The sequence below is a fragment of the Vanellus vanellus genome, assembly GCF_965231255.1.
Source record: "Vanellus vanellus genome assembly, chromosome: 20".
Lineage (NCBI taxonomy): Eukaryota > Metazoa > Chordata > Aves > Charadriiformes > Charadriidae > Vanellus > Vanellus vanellus.
This window is the reverse complement of record NC_138925.1, coordinates 3,168,623-3,187,166: the sequence shown is the minus strand read 5'-3', so window position 1 is coordinate 3,187,166 and position 18,544 is coordinate 3,168,623. Positions and strand designations below refer to the sequence as shown.

The following is an 18,544-nucleotide window of genomic DNA, read 5'->3' as shown; positions in this document are numbered from 1 at the left end:
TTCGGCTGCACATGACATAGCGCATAAATATCTGAGAACTGTGACTTACGAAGACAGAATGCCATAGAGACATTAAGAGCATAAGACCCAACAGCATTTTTTAAGGATTATAGTTCATACAGACAGAATACTGGACCAGAAATTTCAAAGGTGTTTTGTTTAACAATGCATGTGCACAAGCCAATTTTAATTCAAAAATACGCCTATCCTTTTGTCATGCTGAGCTCTCACTCTGCCCCCCTGCCCACAGGACCCTTCCCAAAGCCACAACTTTCCCTATCCCAATCCCTTTTCAGGCTTCTCATCGACAAACATCACCACCATCGCCCACCAGAGTCACTAGTTACTTATATAAGAGAGTGAGACAGGTGCCTGAGAAATTTTGAGTGTAGGTGTTCTAAATTACTGTTAAATGTAGAAGTCTCACTTCATCTACAGAACTTTAAATTATCCATAATTGTGCTGGCTTTGATTACTATTAAACTATATAATGAGATCCCAAATTTACAACATCTGGTAAAACGCAGTCCTAATTGTCATTCCACTCAACTTAGATTGTGGTCCACTTTTGACAGCTCTTCTGTGTTATCACACAGATATAAACAGGTGAAAATAAACATAGAATAAATAATACATTTCAGACTTCCACATTGCTCAGTTTCTGTCCAAAGAGAACTTGAGGTCCTCAAACACAGAACTGTCAAATTTACAAGAAGCTAATTTGCAGATTTTTGTCCAAGAGCACAGATTTGTCTCTAGGTAATTCCTTGCTTGTTGTGAACCATTTGTAACTTGTCCATTGTGTCATGCAGTTACCCAAGTCACAGGTAAAGTAGATACCTTCTGCACCCTAACTGGGATCAACAGAACTCAACAGAACTTCAGTGTCACATTTAATGACTATATGATGATGCTCAAAATACCTATATGTAACATAAGTATTTGTATGAGTAAACCTGAGGGGATCTAATATTAGTAGCAAGCAACCAGGACAAGATACTTGGCCAAATCAAAATCAGCTTTTGAACAGAAATGGTACCCAGATTTTTTTGTTGTTATTTGTAAGTCCCACATACCACGTTTTAAAGCACAAACTGGTTACCCCAGCTACCAAGCAACCAAAACTAGTTTTGCTGTTGTGAAATGCAATCATACAGAAAAACTGTTCTCCTTGCCCTGGAGAAAACAATTTCTCCAAAAATTACTCCACATTGGACGTGGGGTTCCAGCCTGAGCCTGCTCTCAGAGCAAACGCATTTCTTAAAACCCCAAAACACAATGCACGAGCTTTATCCTTGGGTAGCTGAACTAACTCTAAAGCCTTAAGATTTCTGCAAGGCCAATTAACCACAATGGAGCAAAGCCTCCTGAGCTCACTGTGCCAGTAAGCCCGCTGCTATCAGAACCAACACATACATGGCCCTCGTATTTGCCTGATGAGTGCATACACACACACACACATATATATATACTTCATCTTCTGTCCATACGGCTTTGGGATCCCACCTGGTAATACAGCACGAGGTGCAAGACACCACTGAAGCTTTAATTTTCCCCAGGGTAACCCTCAGAGGCACCAACCTGTCCTGCAGTAGGGCGGCAAAGAAGTTTTGGGACAGCAACCTGAGAGCAGCTTCACCCAATGCACATTCCTACCCCTCTCTGTAACCCTCCCTCAGAGGGGGAGGACTTCTCACAGGGGAAGAGGGGCTTTAAAAGGAGCAGTAGGGCTGATACGCAGGTAGGCCTAAACCCCAAGTGAGGCACCAACATGGCAGACAAGGCCCAAGATTATAGACAAAAGCGGGCAGCAAGAAAAAAACAGCTATACCCATCTCGTAGTGGAGACGGCCCTATCACCATCCCCGTGAAGGGGCCGGCAGCCGTGTAAGGCCCAGCCCGGGGTTAACCGCCAGCCTTCGCCATCACCTCAGCCGAGCGCTGCTGCCCCCACGCCCAGCCCACCCTCCGCAACCTACGCTCCTTGCTACGCCAATCGCGTAGGGAAGCCGCACGGCACATGAGTAGCCCGTACGCAAATTGCGTAGTGGCAGCGGGAAGGGCGGGCAGGGCAGGAAGGGGCGGGCGGGCGACGGCGGAAAGGAGCGCGGCGGCTCCTATTTGAGGCCGGGCCGGCAGCAGGTCGGGTCTGGGCCGGGAGAGGTGGGGAGAGGGGCTGGGGAGGGCTCGGGTGCAGCTCCGTGGGCTGAGGGCGGGGGGAGCGGGTGGAGCCCTCTCCTCAGGTCGCTCCCTGAGGTGAGGGCTGTGGCGGCCTCCCCCGTGCGGCCGGGGGCTGGTTTCCTCTCCTTAGTGGTTGTCAAAAGTGCTAGTTTCTCTAAAAAAAAACAACAACAAAAAAAGCCTATATTCCAGCAGCAGAGACTTCAGGCACGAAGGGCTTGCGATAAAAGTGAATTTCGGCTGCTGTGGAGATGTCCGCCCTCACAGCTTTCCCAGCTGCGGTGTTTCCCTCACGTTTTTCCCACTAGTGATTTCTGCAGCTTTTTCCCACCTTCTGTGTACCGACAGCGCTCCGCAGTCCCTGCTGCTACAAGCATCCGGATTAACCAAACACACTCAGTTTTGCCACTGCTTCAGCTTTTAGCTTTTCCATGTCCCTGTCCTTCGGTCCCTGATCTCTGTTTTACAATTAGTGTGCATCTCGCGTTCGCCTGTTTTTGCAGTGAGACACAGCTTTATCTGAGACTGAGTTAATTGCACTCTGCGTTTGTACTTCATATCTATGCATTAAAAGTGAAGGCTGTGGTGGTCCCAGCGTGGAAGCAGCTCCGCAGCCCCGCACAAGTCCCCGAGAAAACTCATCTGCCCAAATGGTTCTGCAGTCACGGCGTTGTGTCCGAGGCTTAACCACAGTTTGGCCATGCCATTCTCCAATGTGCCTTGGTAAAGGGACTTTTTGGTCAGCCCTGTCTGAACAATTATTTACAACTACTTCTCTGAAGTTAATGAGAAGCCTCATTAACTTTTGAGGGTCTCTGAGGTTAATGTGTCAGCAGTTTGGTCACTTTTGTCATGGTTTAGGATGAGTGTGATGCCAGCATCTCTATACTTCTTTTTCCAGCAGTAGGGAGCATGTGTATATTGTACAGATTTAGATCCACAAAAGGATTATCTTTCTGCTTTCCAAATAGGATTGCGGGAGCCACTATATAAAATACACCACCTCTCAAGAAAACAAAGGGCTTTGTGTGAAAAGTGAGCACTGGAAGTGATAAAAAAATTCTCTTTCAAGTGACAGTTCAGATTATGGAAATGCTATTGATTGCTGAATCACATTGTTCGAGACAGACGTGAATTCCAGTGCCACAAGCTGTAAATGACTTTTGGGATGTATTTCTAGCTGTCAATTCCCTCATCTTGAATTTAGTGACAAAACTTCTTGGCCCGAGTTTTCTTTACTAAATCATGGAATGGAATGGAATGGAATGGAATGGAATGGAATGGAATGGAATGGGATGGGATGGGATGGGATGGGATGGGATGGGATGGGATGGGGTGGAATGGAATAGAATAGAATAGAATAGAATAGAATAGAATAGAATAGAATAGAATAGAATAGAATAGAATAGAATAGTTTGCATTGGAAGGGACCTTTAAAGGTCTAGTCCAACCCCTCTGCAATGAGCAGAGACACTTTCCACAAGATCAGGTTGCTCAGAGCCCCGTCCAACCTGGCCTTGAATGTTTCCAGGGATGGCCCATCTAAATCACATGTTGCCCTTTTTTTATGCTGCATGTCTGAAAATCCAAACCGATTTTTTCCTAGATATTTATGAAGAAATAGATATCTATGTTGAGGGACACACATCGAGCATACTGATCAGAGAATCTCCAGAGGAAAGTCTTTCAAAAACTTTCTCAGAATATTCTAGACGCTTAGCATCATGAATTATTTGTTGCGTAATGGCAATAAAGTTGCACGCAAGAAGCCACTGTGATGTCGCTCTGTAATTGCTCACATCTTTTGTTATTGGCAAACGAGGTTAAACAGTTGTACTGTTTCTGGGTCATTTTTAGCTGCTTCACTTTTCATGTGAGCCTGTGTTAACAAATCAATAAATCTAACACAGGAGGGAAAGGGATTTTATTTTCAATGCCATCTCCCATAATAAGCTAATAAATCTGTGTCCAGAGGTGAGCAGACACGCCAAGTAATTATAAAGTGATTGAAACTTTAAGTGTTAGATTATTTCTGGGCAAACTGGTCCGTAAGTCTGGATGGTTTAGGAAGATCAGAGCCTAGCAAGTGACGTGAAATGGATTTTGGGGGTCCAAATGAGGGTTTTGGAGCACCCGAGGTAATAAAACAACCTTGGAATTTTGTAAGAAAGTCCTGGAAAGCGTGGAGACACGTCTCGCGCCACCTTCACGGCTGCGATTCAGCAAGCGTAAATGCTGCTGTGGGGAGGTTGGTAGCAGAGCAGGCCCACCAGGGCAGGATTGATCCCAGGCACTCGCTCTCCCCAGAGCAGTGTAATCTGGCCCTTCCCTTCTCTAGTTGGTACGGAAATAACAGAGTTTATTTATTCCTGCGGACTTCGTGCTCCCATGTTGCTGGAATGTGATGTTTCCATGGAAACGGACCGAGATGCCTTAGACCTGTGTGCTCATGCTGGACGGCATCAGGAGATACGTGTTGCGGGGCACTGAGCTCTCCCAGGGAGAGAGGTGCGAGTTACGATAACCATCGGCCCTTGAGTGAGGAATTTTCCTTGCATTTATACATCAGTATTTAAACAGTGCAAGCCTTGAGAAATACGGATCTTCTTCTGAGCGGGAAGGCACGACAGACACCTTTCCTGGAAGACCATGGCAGATGGCATGCAGATAATAAAATCTCTTTAAAAAAAGAGCTGCTCCTGTGCTGCATTTCCCTCTTCTAGGACTCTAAAACTATCCCATAAATAGTGTCTGCATCCTCTGAGATTCAGCACTTGGTTCAGTACGGGCTCCTAATTCCCGTTTAGCCACTTTCCTTTGTACAGGGTTCAGAAGAAAGGAAACATTTAAATAGGAAGCATATAATGAATTAGGTGGTTTGGGCCCCTTAGAAACTGACTGAATCTTGATGAAGTCAGTAGAAATTTCAGGTGATGTGAGCAAGCTTTGGAGAAGATTGTTACCCACGTTGAATTGTGAAATGAGCTGTTGTCACATCTGCCTGATGTCAGTCATCTTGGTTAGTTGCCTGTATAACCGGGGGAGCTCTGGGGAGCAGTTGTAAGCTGTTCAGTTGGAAGCGTGCATGTCTGCGCTCTGAAAAAAATAACATTTTGGCCCAGCTGAAGGTCCATGTGGCACAGGGATCTTATGTTCAGGGAAAAAGCTGCAGCAGGTTGTATAGAGGAGAGAATGTTACAAGCAGAGCTTAGCAGTGTCTATGGGATCCAACAAAAATCCTCCTCGTCAGAGGCTGCAGCTGGACTCAACTTTCTTAGCGCTGTCAGCAAAATGAGCAGAGGAGCAATTTGGGTTGAGGATGACAGAGGCAGATTATTTCCCAGGCAGCCGTACTGGTTCCTGCACCAGGTGCAGAGCTTTTATTTTACATGTTATTTTTGCAGTAAACATCTGAACGATATGTCTGAGCAGAGCCCAGTCTCTTTGCATCTTGAAGGGGATTTCTTTGCTGTGTGAAGTATTGTCGGCTCATTTTGTGCAAAACTTTTCAGAATTGGTGAACAGAATTCACAGCACCATGTAGTGGGGGGAGACACAAGCTGGACCTTGACAGACTTGACTTAATACCGACAGCGAGTGTGACAGAGGAAAAAAAAAAGGCAATTTGTCTCCTTACTTCCTGATTTCCAACTGTTTATTGTTTGCTTTTTTTTTTCCCTGCTGCTTCTTCCTCTTTGAATTTGCAGGCAAAAATGGCCGCAGAAGAGAAGTGGAGAGGTTGGGCTTCGAAACAGCATAGCGAGGCTGAAGAGGCAGGTGAAAAGGAATCGTGTGTGTTTCTGGGCCAACGGCTGGGTGAACCGGGAAGATTTGCTTACGCGGCACTTTGCGGGATATCCCTAGCGTGGCTGTTCCCTGAAAAAGAGCAAAGGTACTACACAGGGTAGCAAGGGGCGAACAAAGAGGTGGATAGAGCTGGTGTCACACTCCTCGGGGGGTGGTTTCTGAAGTTAGGGGAGTGGAAGATCCTTTTGGTGTTGGGTCTCTTCACGAAGATGAATACTCAGACTGGGGAAGGTGACACAAAACAGAAAGAGCCCAGAAGAGCTGCAGACTGATTGCTGGTGTTGACATTTTCCTGCTGTCTCTCTGCCGGTGTTCTTCTGAAGCCGGTTGAAAGACAAAGGACCCCTTGACATTAGGTGTTTTCTTAATTGTATTGACTTTCTCTCTTACACCTTTAAGACTTTAATACTTCAGCACAAATTGCATCCCTTAATACTGCAGACTTCAAAGCATATATTGAAGAAAGGGCTGGCCCCATTCAGATTGCTTGCTTGTTTGTTTAGCCAGCTTGTGTAGCATCTCACCACCTGCTGACTTCTTATGTGCTTTGATTTTTGTGTGAACAGCAACAGATCAACAATCTGAAAGCAGGGGCCACTCAAAGTTTGCAAAAATACCCAGTTACAGAGCTTTAACTGCTACTGTTTGTCTTACAGCTCCTTCAGGACGGAATTCATTGAGGGCTTTGTGAAATGGCTAGACCTGCCTGATGCTGTTTTACCTGCCATGACAGCATTTGCTAGTGGCTTAGGAGGTGAAGGCACAGAAACTTTTGCCCAGATTTTGCTGAAGGATCCCATCTTGAAAGAAAATCCAGTTGTCATTACTCAAGTAAGTTCATATGCTCCCCTCGCCCTTGTTTGCTTTGTAAAAGAGATTTGTCATGCATGTCTGTTTGCAACTCAAGTTCTGTTTGTACAGGCAGGGAAGCAAATCAATATTTCTGATATGCATATATTTCTGAGCAGCTGTGTGGGTACCTGGCAGTCTCTCTGTCCGTTAACAGCTCATGGAAGTGATGAACATGAGGCACATTACTGTCTGTTGAATTAACGTTTTGTGTCTTTGATGCCTTCGCTCTACAGAACAGAGAACTGTCAAACTTTTTACTTTGACTGTATTATTGCAGTGGTTTTGATTTGTATGTGCGTTCTGCAGATTTTGGTGAAACACTGAACGTGATAGACCTGATTTTCATTTGTTTCAAAGCCCATTGAGCATACCTGTAATACAAAACACCTCTAGGTACATGCTCCAAAGAGCACAATTTCCAGAGTCTTTTTTCCAGAGTCAGCTTTGGCCGAAAGGAGATAAGTTACTGTGACTTTATTTTCTTTCACTGAGAAAGTGTTAGTGAGACAGGGACTACTCTGTCATGTTCTGATGCAAAAGCTGACATAAAGATAAAAGAGGCAAAGTGTTTTGGTGGCATTCACCTTTGCCGCAGAGTCTCAGCTGGGGAAGATATCTCCTCATCCAGCCTCATGTTATGCTGTGCAGGGCGAAGAGCACGGTAGGCTGCTGCTGATGCCAGGCATAACGTGAACACTGTCACCTCGCACTCTTCGCTCTGTACCGCACACAAGGAAATAGCAAAGCATCCTGCGTGCAGACAGTACTCTGATATTGAGTAATAGTTATCACACACTCACCTTTAGCAATGGTCTGAGAGAACAACAGATGCGAGAACAAGGCTGCGTAAGTAAAGATATGATAGGAGTGAACTTTCTTGGTCATCATGACCAGCTCCCATTATCTCAGCCATCTTTCATGTCTTCTAATCAGTCCATAAAACGCCTCAGAAGATCTGCTCCAAACATCCAAACGTTACAAACCCCGAAGTCCTATAACGGCATGAGTACAGTGACAGAGAATCTTAAGCTGAATTAATAAGTTAGGACAGATCTTCTAAAATAAGAGCAGCCGTTTTGATGTTGTTTGCTCAAAATCAATAAATCCATACTTGGTTCCTTCTGCATGTAGACGGCTTGGTATTTCCCAGGTTGTTTCCCTCATTCTCTCTGCTTCAGGATGGATTCGCTAGAACTAGGTGAGTCCTCCTGCATTGGAGCTGAGGTAATTAAGGGTGAACTTTTGGTGAAATTTGGTTTGTGCTTGCTCTGAGCTTATGTTGTGTAAGGTCTCTTTGTGCTTTTACAAAAGCGGCCCTGGATCAGTGGCAGCACACGGTATTTTGCTCCGAGCCAGAGAACTGAGGCACTTATCCCCTGGATTCAGGTGGAACACAGAAGCCATCAATAACAATTCTTTTGATTAGTTGAAAGCAAAGATCAGGAATAGCTATCAGTCTAATGCCACAACATCAGTACCTCATGCAATCATGTATACGGGCAAGGTGATTGATTTTGTCAAAGGAAAGGTAGAATTAAAGGCTTTTATAGAGCAAGGCAGCAGAGGCTTGCAAGGTGTCTTTGGGACAGCATACTGGCATGTGGGAAACGTCAGTGAATCAAGCTGAGATCAGCTTTTTCCTTCTTACCTGAAAATAAAAACGCCAGGGGACAAAGCTCTGTGAATTCTTGATATGTTGCTTTATGGTGCTCTTGCTTCTTTGTATTCAGCTGCTTCTGACACAACATTTGCTGTTTATTTAGCAAGCGCACACTTTAATTGCTCAGTGTGTTCAGTGGCAGGGTCCTGTCGGCACTAGTGCCCGCATTTTTGAATGCCCTCCACCTCAGCGGTGCTGAAGAGATGATATATGAGGTCAGGAGATTAGAGGTGAACTCACCGTTGATTCAATAAAAATTTGAGGATTACGGATTTTTATCTTTGTTTGCATTCATTGCAGATGACTAATACAGGCAAATGTTGGTTAACTGAATCCTTTAAGGACAGTAGTCATAACACACAAGCTGCGGGTGTGGTATGAGAAGGCAATGCAACAAAAAAAGGTGAAGAAGTGATGATAGGCTAGAAAATGTTGAAAGTTTTTATTATAAGTTTTTTTTGCTCTGAACATACTTAGAATGCCCATTTGCCTGTGTTTTTCTACACACGTCCACTGCGATGTGGATTCAATGCTCTCTGCTGTTGAGGAAATTGGTTTTGAACTCGCAGCAATTCATTAAAAACTGGTAAAGACTCTGAATAAAGATTGTTTCCCTTTCTTTGTAAGGTTTCTCAATCATATGGGTGGTAGCCTTGTGCATAGAGTTCACAGGGAGATTCAAAACACCAACTTCAAAAAACCCCTGAAATATAATAACTGCTGCTTAGACGAGGAAAACAAACTATTTGTGAACTAATCTAATCAATGCTGATTGGATTCCAGATGACTGCACAGCAGTACGTGCAAAGCCTAAACCAATTCGAAATAGTTGAGAATGCTAATTGGCACAGCTGCAAAAAAATCCAGTAGTTTATCACCTGATTACCTCTATCCATTCCTCACCTTTTGAAATGCATGTCTGTAAATGCTTAGGCCAGATTTTTAGAAGAGGTTATTTGATATTAGGTGCCACTGACGGTACTGAGCATATCATACAGGACCTTAGTCAACACCCACGACTCCCTTTGCAACACACAGGGAGAATTTATTGCCTACAAATGGGTTCTGCACAAACCAGTAACTGTTCAAGAGGCTGCTTGCATTAATCCATGGAAAATGATGGCAGCAAGGTCACAAGCTTCACCTTATTTGAGACTTCAGGGTCTTTGCTTGGTCAGCATGCTGCTTGGGACTCCCAGCCCTGGACTTTCTGCTGGGCTTTGACACCTCTATACCAACCCTTCCTCACAAAACTGCAGCCAGAGAGGAAGTGATGGTGCCCCTATCTCTAATACTCGGGTAGTTACAGTACTCGGGCTCTGGGAAACTAGAGTCACATTCTTTCTGTTGGGGATTAATGTTTCCAATTCCCACATCCCACCAACCACCCTGGGGAACAGTCTGCAGTGGGTGTGCATGCACAGAATACTAATCATGGCCAGAGCTAAAAAGAAGCCCTTTTTTTCTGCAGCGTGGTGACTGGGGGAACAGAAGAGCTCTGATTCAGTGACTAACTTAAATTAAAAGGGTTATTCACACACTGGAGATAGCAAACCAGGACCTTCCTTTCCTTGGGTGAGCGCTCTGGCTGTTGGGATGCGGGATGAAGGACCAGTGGTGACTGCTTTGTGCAGAGCCCAGCCAAACAGATACCTTCTGGAAATGCTTATCCCATTGGGACTTGCAGGACAGGCAAGCAAAAGAAGACTTTCTCTGTGGGTGGGAACAGCCACCCAAATATTTAGCAGTAGAGGGGGGTGTGTGGAAAACATTAGGCAGCAGTGGAGTGAAGGTTCTGTGGCTATATCTTGTGAAAAAGCACCCATAGGAGGGACTTCAGCTGCCATAATCCTTTGGCTTCCCCAGTCCTATGCAAAAGCTCTCTTCTCCTTTATGAAATAGCAGACTCTTCTTGTGCTAAAGTAATATTCAGTGTCCAGGCACTTTTGTTCTGGATAATATCTACAGTTTCCCCCTTTTCTAAGCAGGAGTTGGTTAAGGATGGTGTGTCCTCTGTTCTACACTTCTCATGCAGTAGGGAGAAGATTAGAGGCATTTTTACGCTACAAATTTTGCTTAAGAGCTTATGGGACTAATAATCATAAACTCTTTGGCAGCATCCTACATATTTGGCTGCATTTTTTGTGTCCCCAAAGGGCTGAAGGATTCCCTGTAAAATTCAGCTATTCTTTATTTGTGTGTAGGAGAGGGAAGTAGCTAGACTGAGCTAGTGCTTAGTGTTGTACTTACATATAGAACTTAAAATTTATCCAGTGACAATAAAAGAGGAGAACATAGTAGTAAAAACACTGGCCTCCTTTTTCAGGGATTTGCCCATAGAAACCATCTATTGGATTGATCCGTTTTTCTGTTTGTTTGTTTGTTTTTTATGGTGAAGAGCCAACACAGAAGTCAAGTCCCTCAATCTTGACAGATGGCCATAAATTCTTTTTCTATTTTTGAGCACTTAATCCAAAAGAACTTCACACCAGTTCAGCTTTACTGCCTTGAGCTATGAATTCCCAGAATTCCAAAGAAAATAGGGGCCACTGGTCCATTCGAGTAGCATTCAAACCTGTTACTCATGTTGAAGGTATGAGTATATATGACTATATAGTGAGCTGAAGGCATTAGAGTGGTCGGAGAATTAAAGCCCTGTTTCTCCAGACTTTGAAGTCTGATGTAATCACAGTGCTTTCAGTTGCAACAGAATCGTTAACAAAAAATATGGGACGCTTCAGCATACACCAAGCATTTTCTACTTCTGTCCACCCATTTGTACCTGCATATGGAGAATTTTGTACTGGAAGCATCTGGCTTTGCTCTGTGTTGCCTTGCTGAGTTGTAGCTTGCCATTTTCCCATGTTTATGAACTGACATGCTGCAGTAATTATATCATAACCCGATGGGTTTTCATGCCTCCATTTTGATACCTCCAGGCACACATCATCAGTTTTAACTTCAATATTCTTTTTTTTTCTTTTTAGGACCTTCTAGCCTTCTCTCTTAGAGATGGTAAGTTTACCTAGTATTTGTTCCTTGTAAGAATAATGTAGATGAGTTTACATCTGATGATACTTTAAAATGCTCAAAAAGCTCAAGGTACCATCCTATTTTATCATACCTTCCTTTAGAGCAAAAGCAGCACACTCTTTCTCTGCGTCCCTTACAGGAGAAGCAACTATTATATTAGGGATGATTAATAATACCTGTTAAAAATTCAGGTTCACCTCCTTACCTTCACGTTGTGTATTGGCATGCAAATATACGTGATGGTAGAAAAGTTCTGAAGTGAAATACTGGGGTGTTTTTTCTGTAGTGTTTCCAGGGCAGCAGGCACCTCTTCCTTTAGGAAGGCAGTGAAGCTGTTATAAAAATCTCAGCCTAGCAAATTTTCTGCATATCGCTTGTTGCCTAAAAAGAAAAAAAAATATTCAGGGAATAAATTCCAGAGTGTCCTGTGAAGCCTATTATAAATAAATGTGATTTTACTCATATATTATATTATGCGTAAAACAATTTTCTGGTTTACAATCCCTGACACGGATTAGTCTGATAAAATTAATGAAATAAAGACTGCCTACTTACAAAATGTTCATTTCTAAAAGAAGCCTGTTTTATATCACTCCTTGCATTTTTTAAATCTTTGTGTTTTAACATGTTCTCACAGGAAAGAACTCACTGGTTGCTAATTAGCCTGTTTCACTGCAGAACAAAGTACCATTTTTGTGCTTGCTTTATTTTTAATGGAAAATTGACAAGTCAGTTATTGCAAAACTGCTGGAATTTAAAAGAAATATATTTTCAAGCCTCGCTGACTTGCTGCCAAGCTGGCTAAGTAAAAAGCTAAGTTGTGTATTAGCAGACAGGAAGCACGAAAGCTGCTCGTTAAAACACCTGCTTGGGCTTGCAAGACGTGGCACATATCAGGGATGAAGTGAAGATAAATGCTATCTTTATTTCTCAACTAAGCACAAATCTTAAAAGCGGCGTCATTAAAGCCTACCGAAGTAGTTTGGCTTCTTGGTAATGACAGTAATAAATAAATAAACTTAACAGATTGCCAAAATGCCCTATATGATCTACGTGCAGCAGGTATCAGAAACATACTCTGTAGTTGAGTCTTTCTGGTATCTTCACCCACCCCTAGAAAGGCAATTGCATTTTTCAACCCAGAGTGTACCAAGAACCCTTTGCAAAGGCCTACCGTCAGGGAGCAGCAGGTGCTACTGAGAGAAACACATTAAAAAAGCAAGAGTTGGCACAAACAATTTAAAATCTATTACATTTAAAATGTCTTTTCTTTAAGACCACCTGCTTATAAGCTCAGGACTAATCATTTCTCCTACTGTGTGTTGTCTGGGTCTACTGTCCGCTCCTGCATCTCCAACAGTGAAGTATAAATGCAAACAATTGTCCGTGATGCTGCTAGGTGAGCCGGTGTGTAGTTTTAAACTCCAGAGTCCCTCCTGCTGCCAACAAGATGAATTGAATATACAGCTTTTGCATGAAGGTGCATTTTTAGAAAATACCATATCTTGCATTGGTGCATAGTTGAGGTGTACTGTGTCATGTTACCCATATATATGTATTTGTTATTTCCAGTTAGGACTGGTTTTGCTGCAGCATTTCTCTGTTAATAAGAAAGACGCAGCCTATCCAGAGCCAAAAGGCCTCTATCACAGAGGAAGACGGAAAAATTTGAGATCCTTTTTCTGCAATAGAGGCAATTACCTGGGTTTGCAGGGAAGAAGGGCTTTCCATTTATCGCTGTCTTCTCTAAGTAGTAGGAGTTGCCTTCAAATACATGGAAGAAGATGAAGGCCTGAGGGCAGGAGCTATGCTTGTATGTGACATGGTCATCTAGCACAGCTGACTGCACTCTTCACTATTTAATCCGGTGCGATGAAGACTGATTAACTTCCTGGGCTTCCCTCTGTTTAAGGGTACTATGATGCTCGAGCAAGGGTGTTGATCTGCCACATCATCTGGCTGCTGAGAATCCCCTTGGAGGAGCTGGAAGTCCTGGAGGAATCTCTGCTTGAGAGTCTGAAGGAACAAAAAGAGGAAGAGTCAGAGTAAGAACATTTGGGTTGACTATCGGATGAAAAAATACTGCCAGTGCTTGAAAGCTTAGCAGTAATTACTTGTGCCTAAGTCCAGTCTGTGATCATTCCCCCATGGCTCTTAGCATAATCATTTATAGCTTAATTAGGATTGCAGAGCCCTTGCAGCACTTTGGCTGCACTAAGAAGCAGTAAAGCATTCTTAAAATCAGAGTTGAGACCCAACCTTGCAAACTGGTAGAGGCTACTGCGAACTGAACTGCCTTATTTCCTTGTTCCAGTTGCCTCTCCTAGACTGTAGATTATGCTTAAATACATCACAAAGATCTTGTGTCTCTTATCTCTTGGCCCAATATTCCCAGAATGAAGTTCCTATAAATTTCAGGATTAGATCCTCAGCTGTTGATTCTCTATGGATCTGTCCTTCTCTGTATCCTCTTTAAGAGACAGCTGTCTAACTCCTATTGAAGGGAGATCTCTGAGGGCAGCAGTCTGCATCTTTAGATACTTATGGACCTGACTCCTAATTCTGCATCATTAATATAAGATTAATTCTCTTAATCACCAGTTCTTAGATGTGAAACAGCCAAAATGTTGGTATCTATAAGAAATGTAGTATTTTTATATTCCAGTTATCAGGCAGGAATTGTGTGAAGGTCTAGCAATATGTAAGGCAGTAAACTTATCCATAGTGGACTTTCAAGGGACCGTTTAATATTTTTATCTGTCAACTCAGCAAACAGCCTATGAGATTAACCTGCGTGCTCATAAAGGCTTTAATCAATGTCCCTGACGCAGTACAGTTCAGACGTTACCGTGGGGTCCAGCATGTGACAGGGATCTTTCTGTTACAGCTTATTTAAATAAAGCTTAACTTTATAGCACACTGTAAAAAGGGAAAGTCAAAATAATCTCAAAGATCACGGACTGCTAAACAGGACACCATTTGGCATGCAGGAGCAAGGGTTGGTATTAATGGGGACTGTTTTGCTGTGGCTTGTGGCACAAGGCTGAGATTTGTGGGGAATCGGTGACCCTTTGTTTTAAAGTTAGGAGTCAGTGGGGGAAAGAAGCAGAATATAAACCCATCACCACTGTGACCTCACAGACTTTTGGGGGCAGAGAGTACGCTACCATCTGTTTAGGATGGTTCCAGCTTTGACCATCCACTGCGAGAGGTTTTGGAACAGTAACAACAAAACAGGGTTTTGGCAGCTTCTGTATAGGTGTGTTTTACTGATATTTGTTAACAGAAGGTTTTGCTGCTGCCTTTGCTGCTGTGGATGCGTTGGCCTGTGGCCCAGAACCTGCAAGGTTAAATGTACAATCATCTACAGAACAATGCTCCAAACACTTAAATCCATATTGCTAGCACCAAGCGTGTTCTGACTTGCAGGTGTGAACCTCTCTTTTGTACACGGTTCTGTAAGAAACTGGAAAACATGACGTCAGTTGCTTGCTAACGTGTACTCCTGCCACTTTTCATCATTGGAAAATGACCTGTCATTTTACCTATAAAATCTCTCTAAGCATAATTTGTGGTTCAGGCAAGAAGCTGCATATCCAAGATCACTGAGGGTAGAGAAGTACCAGGAGAGGCAGTTAATTACCATAGTGGATAAAAAGCAGTCTGGTAATCAAGTGATAATTGCAATGCAGAAGCTATTAGGAAAGCAACTGTCAAAAGCAGTTGCTAGCAGCTACGGAAGGAAAGCAATGACAGGTAAAAGTTCTCATGACGGTAGTTTTACTTACTGCATCTTCAGGCGGGCTTTAGCTGCAAACTATCTTTCTAGCCACATAACTCAAATTGCTCATTATTGCAGCTAAAGCCAGGTTAGCCATATTTCGGCTCTCTCAATGTCATTATTTTCAGCCCAAGACAACAGCATATTGACTATAAAAGCTGATGAACCACTATGTAGACCAGAAATTGCTGGATGTTGCCAACTTAGGTATTAACAGTCAGACTGCAGCACTTGTTTAAAGAACTCCAGGAGCAATTTTTTCCAAAGCCAGGCATTCCGATTGGAGACTGCATGCGCAAACTAGGGCATATCCAAATACTGCTTTGACCATGGCGCTGTAGAGGGTGAACTTGGTTATACAGAAAATAGTGAAGAGGTAGCGATTGCAGGCTGCACTATTGTTCTCTGCAGACAGTTGTGTTTGCAGCTGCAGAAGGTAATACACGATGTTTTTTCGGAGGATCTCTGTGGAGACAAAGTCTCTGTGCCATGCAAGTCAGTGGGAGTTCTGCCATTGGCTTCAGCGACGGAGGGATTTCACCCACTGTGCTTCATTCTCCTCCCGCTGTGTTTTACAAAGCTGCATATTGTTTGGGACTCATCTAAAATTGTCTTTATCAAAATTACAGTGCGCTTAGGGGATTCCAGGAAGGATTAGGCAATTATATGGATAATGAAAATCCACAATTAGGCTAGGATTAAGAGGGAAAATATCCAAGTTTGGAAGCAAGATAAATTCTCATGTTTCAAGGCCCAGATTAACCACTGCGTAAGCAGGCTAGAAGGAACCTTCCTTTGTAAACAACTTATCCCAGTATCCTCTGTTTCTCGCACTTTCCTCTGAAGGAGGAAGTATTTCGTGTAAGAGAGAAACCAAACACATCGGAGAGAAGCCAAAAGTAGAGCCTAATAAGTTATATTTGTTCCCTTTAGGTTTATTTACCTGTTTCTGATAAGCTTGTTAAAATGTAGCTTAAATGCACACAGACAAATAAACTAATGACTGTGTTTAATACCTATTATATTATTATATCGGGATGTGCAATTAGAAAGTGGCTCAATGTAAACTGTTGGAAAATAGTTTAATTCCATCTCTTTGTTTGTTAGTACAAATTACCCAGTTCTCTTTTGTTTCAACCACTTTTCTCTGTTTCCACTTAGCCTTCTTGTGTTTTTTTAAGACTCATAGGCAGTATATAGTTATTGAAATGCTTTTGACTTCTTGTTTCTTTTTTTACAAGCTTCAGCCCTATTAGGAAGGGTTTTCCAAGTAAGTAACATCTGTTGGCTTTTGTCAGCAATTAAATCGTTTCCATTTAAATCTGTGGGTTTATGTCCATGCTCATAAATCTGAGTGTGTTGTCACAGTCCACACCTGCATGTTATTTTTTACTATTCCTGGTAGAGAAGTTACACTGAGGAGAATAAAAGTAGATTCTGATGCAGCACTGTTATCTGTCAGGCTTTTCCAACAGCTTTTGTACTTCTAATCCCCCCACAGAACTGCAGAAGTGTTAAGAAAAAAGAAGGAAAGAAGAAAAAAGCTGAAGAGATACCTGCTGATCGGTTTGGCAACGGTTGGAGGCGGAACAGTGATCGGTGAGGCTGCCCCAGGCATTTTGGAGACTTGCTCCTGAATTGCATGCACAGCATTGAGGGCAGAGGAGGGGGTGCCTGAATTACAAATTCAGCAACAGAATTCATCATACCTTTTAGCCCAAGCTCTAATTTTAAAGCATTCGCTGCTTTTCTTTTCCAGGCTGAAGGTAGTATGTCACTTCAGATATGAATAAAAACAACCCAAACCAATAAAATAAAACCCAACCCAAAACCACCACCAACAAAAGAAACCTCAAATCCAAGAAAAGTATTTTCAGCCACACAAAAATAAAACTGCAAGAATTAGCTGGAAAAGTTATTGCAGTGTGGCTTCACTGGTTGGAGGAAATATCAAACTGAGGTTGTCACCCTTAAAAATGTTTTCTCCTCTTTCACTCTTGTGTTATAAGAGGATCAGATCTTCACCTCTAAATTCAGAACAGTGTGAAATTAGATGAGTGTTTCCTAAGCAAACAGGGCATAGCTCACCCCAGTCTACCACACATTCTTCCTTTGACTTTTGTGTTATTCTTCATTTTTACTGAAGTCAGTCAAAGAATCTGTGCAGAGATTCAGGGCCTGAGGAGGGTCTCAGAAAGCCCCTTTACTGGTGATGCAAAAAAGACCATCATTTGTACTCTTTCAGTAGCATTAGCAGTACTCACACAGCGCAGGGAGATGACTGCCTGGCTTTTGTAGGTGATAATAGATTGGTGACGTTACTTGTTGCATCTTCAGGCTTGACAGGGGGCCTTGCTGCCCCTCTGGTTGCTGCAGGAGCCGCTACTATCATTGGAAGCGCTGGAGCAGCTGCTTTAGGTTCGACTGCTGGAATTGCTGTCATGGCATCGCTTTTTGGAGCAGCTGGAGCTGGCCTTACTGGTAAGAGAGTGCCCGCACATTTCCCAGTTCCTGAGGGACAGCATCATGTCCGCAAATGCAGAGCTAATGACTTAACTCAGCTCTGCAGAGCAAGGGAAGCAATTTGAGGTGTAATCTTACAACTGTGAAATTTGTATTTCAACGCTGATTAAGATACTGTGTAGCCCCTGATGACCAAGGAGGAAAAGAATATTTGGTATGCGGCCAATGAAGGAAATGAAAGCTTGCTGCTTTGGATTAGAAAGATGCTGCCATGGAGAGCAGCGGCTGTTACAGCTAACGTCTGCTGCAAAAAAGCCTTCTGCTGGGATTCCCTCAGATCACACAAGCTCAGAAGGATCATGTTGGCTCCATGCCAATATGAGTAAACTCCATGCCAACATAAGTAATGCACAGACTTGCTGAGGGTTTTGGAAAGGAAAACAAAACCTATCCAAATTACCCAAGTAATTTCTTATGAACCTTACTGTTAGCAGAGTCTATCCTTGCTGTGCGATTTCTCAGACTCGTGTTTCTGCCTTGCTGTGTGTAGGATACAAGATGAAGAAGCGTGTGGGAGCCATAGAAGAGTTTGAATTCCTCCCACTTACTGAAGGCAGGCAGCTTCATATCACCATAGCAATTACTGGATGGCTGTGCACTGGCAAATATGGTAAGAACAAGACAAGGAAGCTGAGAGGAGCCTGGAGAGCCATGTCTCTGTTCCACTCCAGGCAGTGTTTGTGCTCTTGTAGCGCCGTGTCTTCCCC

General features: G+C 43.2%; 1 protein-coding gene across 1 annotated transcript in view; it reads left to right on the top strand.

Moving 5' to 3' along the window:
• Positions 1-5,894: 5,894 nt before the first annotated feature.
• The window catches only part of TMCO4 (transmembrane and coiled-coil domains 4), a gene marked incomplete at its 5' end in the record, with an annotated part of 36,354 nt that continues 23,704 nt past the window's right edge, over positions 5,895-18,544 (top strand). Inside the window, 7 exons of the mRNA XM_082493424.1 lie at positions 5,895-6,073; positions 6,645-6,819; positions 11,488-11,515; positions 13,446-13,578; positions 16,816-16,913; positions 17,652-17,795; positions 18,328-18,447. Of these exons, the coding sequence (XP_082349550.1) occupies positions 5,895-6,073; positions 6,645-6,819; positions 11,488-11,515; positions 13,446-13,578; positions 16,816-16,913; positions 17,652-17,795; positions 18,328-18,447 (877 nt within the window). The remainder of the gene's footprint in view (positions 6,074-6,644; positions 6,820-11,487; positions 11,516-13,445; positions 13,579-16,815; positions 16,914-17,651; positions 17,796-18,327; positions 18,448-18,544) is intronic.